Source organism: Engystomops pustulosus, chromosome 5, assembly GCF_040894005.1.
Source record: "Engystomops pustulosus chromosome 5, aEngPut4.maternal, whole genome shotgun sequence".
Lineage (NCBI taxonomy): Eukaryota > Metazoa > Chordata > Amphibia > Anura > Leptodactylidae > Engystomops > Engystomops pustulosus.
The window spans coordinates 83,541,775-83,550,243 of record NC_092415.1 but is presented as its reverse complement, the minus strand read 5'-3'; the positions used below and the strand labels follow the sequence as shown (position 1 = coordinate 83,550,243).

At 39.8% G+C, this 8,469-nt stretch overlaps 1 protein-coding gene across 1 annotated transcript; it reads left to right on the top strand.

The window, feature by feature from the left end:
• The first annotated feature begins 1,838 nt into the window (after positions 1-1,838).
• On the top strand, positions 1,839-7,885 carry LOC140134065 (proto-oncogene Mas-like). The gene is made up of 2 exons (XM_072154719.1): positions 1,839-1,996; positions 6,301-7,885. Exon 2 carries the CDS (start codon positions 6,327-6,329, stop codon positions 7,335-7,337), a length of 1,011 nt encoding a protein of 336 aa, XP_072010820.1. The 5' UTR covers positions 1,839-1,996; positions 6,301-6,326; the 3' UTR covers positions 7,338-7,885.
• The last annotated feature ends 584 nt before the right edge of the window (positions 7,886-8,469 follow it).

Sequence of the window (8,469 nt, the reverse complement as noted above, 5' to 3'; positions counted from 1 at the left end):
CAACAAAATGCAGGACAAAAAGTTACTGCAGTGAAACAAAAAGGAACTTTTACTCTCATACACCAAAAAGATGCTATGACAAAAAATGAGCGTAGACCTAATCGGCTAAATGTCACTGATCAGCAATCAGTTGTCACAGCACTTACAAAAGCAAAAGAAATAAGAGCACAGACACGGAGCAGTGATGTTCGACACTGATCAGCGGCTGGCGGTTTGCAGAACACACAGGGAGGTGGGACTGCTACAAAAATAAGTAAAAGAAAAAAAAAGGTGACCAAAAAAGAACATGGAGGCTCAGAGTACACAGGGAGGCAGGGCCAGTGCCTGCACTGGGCATATCTGGGCAAGTGCCGGGGCCCAGAGCTGATGGGTGACCCCCATTAGGCTGTACATAAGGAATCCATGGGGGTGAGGGGTGCTGTATCTAATGAATCCATAGATACAGGGGCCTGTAATTAAAATAACCATGAGGGGGCTGTTTGGGATGATTAACTATGGAATATTTTAGGGAACAGGAGACTGTTTTAGTTTTTGAATTTTTACTGTAAAAGGCTTAACTGTAAAGGGATCCACTAAGGCACTGTCACCCAGGGGCCTACTGAATCCCGGAGCTGACCCTGCAGGGAGGGGAGGGAAGGATCTGGAACAGGGATTCAAAATACAACAGATGCCAGCAAATATGCCAACTGCAGCAATTTATATGTAACACAGTGAAAATAGGAGTATCCGATTGGTTGGTTAAGACAGAAAAACCAACCAATTAGATCAATTATTGATGTTGCATGATGCCACCTAGTCATCAGGAAGGGGGAGGGGAGGAGAAGGAGGACCCCTTGGACCATGAGGGAAGATGCAAAATACCATCTTTAGTCAATGTAATAAAAATCCATACAAATTGCAGATAAGGAGATTTAAAAGACAAAACCCTCACCCCACATAGTAACACATGAGTCATACACATAAAAGTATTGCACATAGTCCAATGCCTCCAAAGCCATCCAAAATATGATATTTACACAGCTCAAAAGACAATAGGAGCAAGTAGAAAACCATAAAAATACAAACCAGCAGTGTGGGAGATTCGCAAAACCCTGACACATGTTTCGCTTTGTTTCCTCTGGGGGTGTGACACGAAACATGTGTCAGGGTTTTGCACATCTCCCATCGTATACTGGTCTTTTCTTTATAGTTTTCTATTTGATGGATCCCATTTACATGTCCTTATCTTGCCCATATTATCTTTTGAACGGTATAGACATTATATTATGGGTTATTTGGGAGGCATTGAATTGTGTGCTAAACTTTTATGTGTATGAAACATGTATTACTATGTGGAAAGGGGGAGTGGTGTTTTTTAGGTCTTCTTTTCAGCAATTTGTATGTATTTTCTTACATTGAATAAAGATGGTTATTTTGCATCTTTGCTTTTATATGTGTTTACTTTATGCAGTATTTGACGCCCTGCTTGTTTTGTTTGTTACACCCTGAATATTTTGCATTATTAGTCAGGAGTAACTGTGAGCAGACCACCAGGGTTGTGCAGTAAGCAATTGTGTCCAGCCCAGATGAAGCTAATGTATAGGGAGGTTTTTTGCCTTTTTATATAGAAAACCACTCTTTGTTTCCCTGTAACATTTTTTATGTATAACTCATATGTATAATGTAAAAGGTTAGGGCAACTGTATTATACTTAAATCCCGGGAGTGACCTAGATACAAACATATTTTGGTGGAGTGTCATCCTTAACAGCAAGTGGAAAAACTGCCAAGTACCTGCATGTGTGACACAATTATGACACACTTGTTTCTTAATATTGGAACTTCCCATACATCTTGTATTATGTCAAGTTGCTCCACCTTTGTACTGTAGCGCATGTTGTTATTAAGTATTATAGTTAAAAAGTTAAGAAGACTAGAGCAGTACCTCTGTACTCAGAGCCACAGGATGAATGAATTGGCATAGCCATCTCAGTTTGCAGTAAAACAAGCCACTACAGGTGAGTTTTATCTTCCTATTTCTTCTACCGTACTCATACATAAATATATGATTATACGTATTCCTGTGATTACGTCGGTGGGTATTATTTTTAAATCCATACATGTCAAAGTGATTCTTTCAGAGTAAGATGTGCATTTACTAAAGAAAATTAACAACAGCTTGTTACTTCAAGCTCCATGTTCATACATGTTATAGCAGGTATAAACGGCATGCAAGTATAGTGAAACTTGTCTCATCAAAAGTAACTATCCACAAACATACTGGAGTCATTTCTGTTAGCTTTTATAGGTTTTTTTTCTTGTTTTTAAGACTGGCTGCCTCAGGGTTACTCTATCTTGGAAGGGCACACGTGCTTGTTTGGATATGCATCTTTTTCGTTTCAAATTGTCTGAATCGTGCCAAAAAAGGTCCAATACTTAGCCACCAAAACCTTGATCAATTTGTATTAAAAAGGTGCGAAAAAGTTTAATTTGTAAACACCTTTTAAGGAAATATACCATTTGTTTTTATGCATTGTGAACCAAAAATACCTTGAGAATGCTGTAGCGACACTGATGCAGAGGCATATCTTGTTTACTCCCTGAACCAAATGGTTTTGCTGAAAAACAATTATAACATAATGATAATGAGGCTCTTACAGGTGGTCCCCTACTTAAGATCACCCGACTTACAGACGACCCTAGTTACAAACGGACCTCTGGTAATTGGTAATTTAGTGTACTTTAGCCTTAGGCTACAATAAACAGGTATAATAGCTATTAAAGGTGTCTGTAATTAAGCTTTATTGTTAATACTGGTTCTTATGACAATTTAACATTTTTAAAATCCAATTGTCACAGAGACCAAAAAGAATTTGTCTAGAGAAACAATTATAAAATATACAGTTCCGACTTTCATACAAATTCAACTTAAGAATAAACCTAAAGAACCTATCTTGTACATAACCTGGGGACTGCCTGTACCCTATTTATGTACTGTTCCAGCATGCATAAGGCTGCCTCATCCCACCCCGCATAAGCCTTGCCATTGCAAGGTTTGAGAACCACTGCTCAAATTCATAATCTGACATTACACCTCAACAATAGACATTTTTTTGCTAACATCTAAATGCATTGTATGCATACAGACCAAAGGGTCTTTGTTTGTTCAAAAAAGGAAAAAAGTAGTGAAATGAAAGCTGATCTATAATTGATTGCCAAGGCAGTATTTGCTTCAAGCATGATAAATGGAGCCCATAGCTCATAACTGTGTTGCAACCACTTTTAACTTTTTAATTCCTACTATGCATCTATGCATATGAATTTTTCAGCCATACTGTTCTTCCTTCCATCCACTATCTTCCATTGCAGGTAAGAAGAGGTGGCAAATAGAGGAGGGAAAAGTGACTGCCAGACCAGACTGCACAGGGTCTTTGTGTAGTCTGTAACCATAAATACATAGGTGAAAAATCTAGTAATCAAATCCTGTATTCAAGCCTATATAACAGAGGTAGGGAACCTATGGCTCGGGAGCCATATGTGGCTCTTTTGATGGCTGCATCTAGCTCTCCGACAAATCATTGATTAATAACGATTGGCAGTGTGTACATCTATGACACACACGGCGATGATCAATGGATGATGTTACCACTGCCTGCATTCTTTGTGTGACAAAGGTGCCACCGCGGCACCGTTGCTTAAGGTGACAACGCCTGTGTCATAGAGTAGAGCGGCATCCATTCCTCTCTATGACCCATGCGCCATTGCCTAAGCAATGATGGCAGGTGTGCCTGGGTTATACAGGAGAGTGCGGGAGTGATGAGAAGCTGTTGAAGGCAGAGCAGGTAGGTGAGTATTTGCTCTTTTTTTTTACTGTGAATACCTATCTACTGGGGGAAAGTATGTGCTGACACTACTCGGAGGCATGTGCTGTGACCACCTATCTACTGGTGACTGGGGGCATGTGATGGGGCTACCTGTCTACTTTCTAGGTATTTACTGTGGCTACCTATTTAATGGGGGCATGTGCTATGACTACCTATCTACCTTGGGCATGTGCTGAAGCTACCTATCTACTGAGGACATATGCTGGGGCTACCTTTTTACTAGGGGCATGTGCTGGGGCTAACTATCTACTGTGGGAATTTGCTATGACTATCTAATGGGGGGCATGTGCTGTGGCTACCTATTTACAATCAGGCATGTGATGGTGCTACCTATCTACTGGGGGGTACATGTACCGTGATTACCAATATACTGGGGGTATGTGCTCTGGCTACCTATAAACTTGGGGGCATGTGCTGGGCCTAGCTGTCTATTTGGATGCATGTGCTGGGGCTACCTACCTACTGGGGGCATGTACTGGGTCTACCTATCTACTGGGGGGCATGTGCTGTGGCTACCTATTTACTTGGGGTCATGTGATGTGGCTACCCATTTACTGGGGGACATGTGCCGTGGCTACCTATCTACTGGGAGGCATGTGCATATTGTATGGCTCTCACAGAATGACATTTTAAAATATGTGGTGTTCACGGCTCTCTCAGCCAAAAAGGTTCCTGACCCCTGCTATATAATGTGTATCCTAGCACGCTGGATAAGGCTTAAAGGGGTTGTACGGCCACTTTTCATTCAAAATAATAATAATTCCAGTCTCTGTTTAACATGCTGAAAGTTTATATATACTGCACCTTACTTTTGGGCTAAATGTTTGTGGATAGTTATTTCTAAAATAGTTTTTACCTTATAATCCCCACAGCAGTGCACAGATGGATAGAGATGGCTGCCAAAGAACCGCAAGTCCCATAATGCACAGCTGCCATGGAGTGTAGCAATTGGCTGAATCCATAACACCAGCATGTGCAGTGGCAAATTTACAATACAAAACACGCGGGAAGCCAAGGAAGGTGGTGGTGGGGGGGGGGGGGGGAGTTGGCAAGGAGTGATAAATGATTTTATTGTGTCTAAAAACGTCATGATTTTTAATAACATTATATTAGGGTGTGTTTTGTTTATTGATGAAAAGGATTATTAAGGACAATGTTTGTGACTACACAACCCCATTAAGGTTGCTCTTCCTGCATTGGTTTATACTGAACAGCTCTGACGCATGAGTTTGAACACATTCTGCACTCTGCCTAGCTATAATATTTTATGAGCACCATCATCTAACAGAACTGCTTTTCCGTCTCAGTTAGCCATGTCTCTTCTTATTTAGCTGAAAGTGAAAGTAAGTGGAAATATGGAATGATAAACTGTTCTGTTAGAAGATAGTGCTTATGGAATACTGTAGTTTTGTAGAGAGCATAAAGGATTAAAACTCATTGATTACAGTCTGGAGAAAAACACAATGGGCACATTTACTTACCAAGTCCTGTCAGGATCCCCGAGGTGCGTTGTTCGATGAGGATGAAGTCCGTCGCAATTCACTAAGATCGTGTGCCTGATATCCTGCATGTGTCACTTCCCCGCTTAGTCTGAATCAGTCCGGTTGTCCGACAGCCATGCCCCCGATTTGTGTCGCATGCAAGTCAGCGCAATTGCGCCAAAATACGATTGCGTGTGCCAAAAACCCCTGTTAAATGCGGCGCAAATCAGAAATAGTCGGGAAACCCTACAGAAATGCGGCGTGCGGACCCTAAGTAAATGTGCCCCAATATCTTAAATATTTGATTTTGTCATTAAAACAGAGTAAATGGGGGTCATTTACTAAGCGCCCGATTCGCGTTTTCCCGACGTGTTACCCGAATATTTCCGATTTGCGCCGATTTTCCATGAATTGCCCCTGGTTGTGGCGCATTGGCGCTGGCATGCAGGCGATGGAAATCGGGGGGCGTGGCCGAATGAAAACCCGACGGATTCGGAAAAATCGCCGCATTTAAAACAAAAAATTGGTCGCACGGGCCATACTCACATGCACCAGGAAGAGATCAGTGAACTCTGACGCAACTCGGCGGACCTCGGCGCAGCAGCGACACCTGGTGGACATCGGGCGCAGGACCTTCATGAATCGCCGGAAGACCCGAACGCTCATCCGAGAAGCCACCGCTGGAACGCGAATGGACTGGGTAAGTAAACGTGCCCCAATGTTTAACTAAGGCAGAAGGGAGTAGGGATACTTGTTTTTGGAAACTTAGCAGAATTTAGAATTTTTTTTTACAATTACTCTTAAACTTTTATATGGATTAAAGTGGTTCAATAGTAAATTTACTCCAGTACAGTACTAAAAACAAGTTCTAAATATTTGAATACTTTTATAAGAAATTGCCAAATAAAGTAAACTTGAATGATGCTAATATATTTTTTTAATCAATTTATTTCTCAGAACACAGGTTCTAAGAAGCCATAAAAATGGATAACTCTACTCTTAATTCAAGTGTGACTGACCAAAATTACACCAGTGAAGGCAATGCAGAATTAACATTCCTGCATTTCACTGTAGCTGCTGCCATTGCTATAGTTTTATGTCTCATTGGCATTGTAGGAAATAGTATTGTATTTTGGTATCTCTGCTTCAAGATCAAGAGGAACAAGTATACAATTTACATTATTAACCTGTCGGTGGCAGACTTCATCTATTTATTATTCACCATTATTGTATTAATGATACACATAAATACATTAAGCAGTCCACACCCAGATTTTGAAGGGAAAGATTCACTTTTAAAATTTTTGGAAATATTAAGTAAAAGCGCACAATATTCAGGAATGTTCATCCTCACAGCCATCAGCCTGGAAAGATGCCTCTCAGTCCTATATCCTTTCTGGTATCAATGCAATCGTCCTCAGAACTTGTCTATTATCATATGCGCTGTGCTTTGGCTCATTGGATGCTCAGAGAGTCTCATAGACAACTTGGTGTGTTCAGAAGAAGCTTTTATGGCACAGACTAGAGAGTGTACACCGGTGCAGATCATAATTTTTGGTATATCAATTGTCATCTGCTTACCTATCATGGTCATTTCAAGCTTCACCTTGCTCATCAAAATAAAGAGGACATTTAGAGAGCAGTATCCACATAAACTCTACATCATTATTATTGTTGCAGTTTTTGTATTTGTTATCTCTGTCATCCCAATCAATTGTCTCTGGTTTTTAATGTACTTCAAATTCCTTCAATCAAGTATGGGAACACTTGGACTTTACTTTGCCAGTGTTTATTGTTTAGCATTAAATGGTACAATTGACCCATATATTTACTTCATTGTTGGCAAAAAATGGAAGCAGAAGACTAGTCACTCTATCCAAGATGTCCTTGAAAGAGCCTTCAAAACAGAGGATGATGAAAATGATTCAAAGAGTAACGGAACAAGTAACACAAGTAACACATCAAGCCAAACTAATCTCGCGAGTACATTTTAAGAACTCTTGTGTACTACAGAAACAATTCCACTTTTCTGATTCTAAGGCTACCCGCAATATTGGGCTGCAACTAGCAGGTCATGAACATGTAAGATACACTCATGCACCGATGAGAGCAGAAAAGGATTGCCTGGACTTGTGACTTGGCTCATACCCAAAGCCATGGAAACTACACCTAATGAAATAAATGGGTCCATGGGCTAGTCATTGTAACAAACACATAGCCAAAAAACACAAGAGATTTACTGTTCTGAATTACTGCTGCATGTAAGATTTGGTCCTCTTTAAGGTCATCAAACCACTTAGGAAAACAGGTGCATGTTACTTGTAGAAGTACCAGGGTAAGTGAAAAAGAAGATTGTTTTATACCTGGAATATAATGTAATATTTAACAGACATGCATTTTAGAGGAATGGTTCCTCCACCATATGCTTGGTTTCCTCTTTCTGCAGGGGAATGAAATATTTCTGGCAGGGAATGCCTTAATGCACAAATGTATAACTTACCTTAAATGTATGTTTGATGCTAATAAAGATTAATTGATGTCAGTATGGTTTATGTTTGCAAAATAGAGCTATTTTTAAAAATTTTTTCAATAAACATCAGATATGAGTGGTTCTATTAATGTTTATCTCTTAAAACTTGCAAACTTAGTTTTTTCACTTCCATTTTTCACACACCAACTTCAAAAATCTATAACTTTTTTATTTTTCCACATAAAGAGCTGTGTTATGGCTTATTTTCTGTGTAACAAATTGCACTTCATAGTGACGGTATTTAATATTCCATGGCGTGTACTGGGAAGCAGGAAAAAAATTCCAAATGCAGTGAAAAACCACATTTGCAACGTTTTCTTGTGGGCTTGGATTTTACAGCTTTCACTCTGCATCCCAAATGACATGTCTACTTTATTCTTTGGGTTGGTACGATCACGTGGATACCAAATTTGTATAGGTTTTATAATGTTTTCATACATTTTAAAAAATTAAAACCTCCTGTACCAAATATATTTTTTTTATTTTGCCATCTTCTGGCGCCAATAACTTTTTCATACTTTGGTGTACAGAGCTGTGGGTAGTGTCATTTTTTGCGAATTTTGATGGAGTTTTCATTGCTATAATTTTTGGGACTG

What these genes read in the sequence shown, in the direction of transcription:
- LOC140134065 (XM_072154719.1), top strand. Translation starts at nt 6,327, where the DNA reads ATGGATAACTCTACTCTTAATTCAAGTGTGACTGACCAAAATTACACC.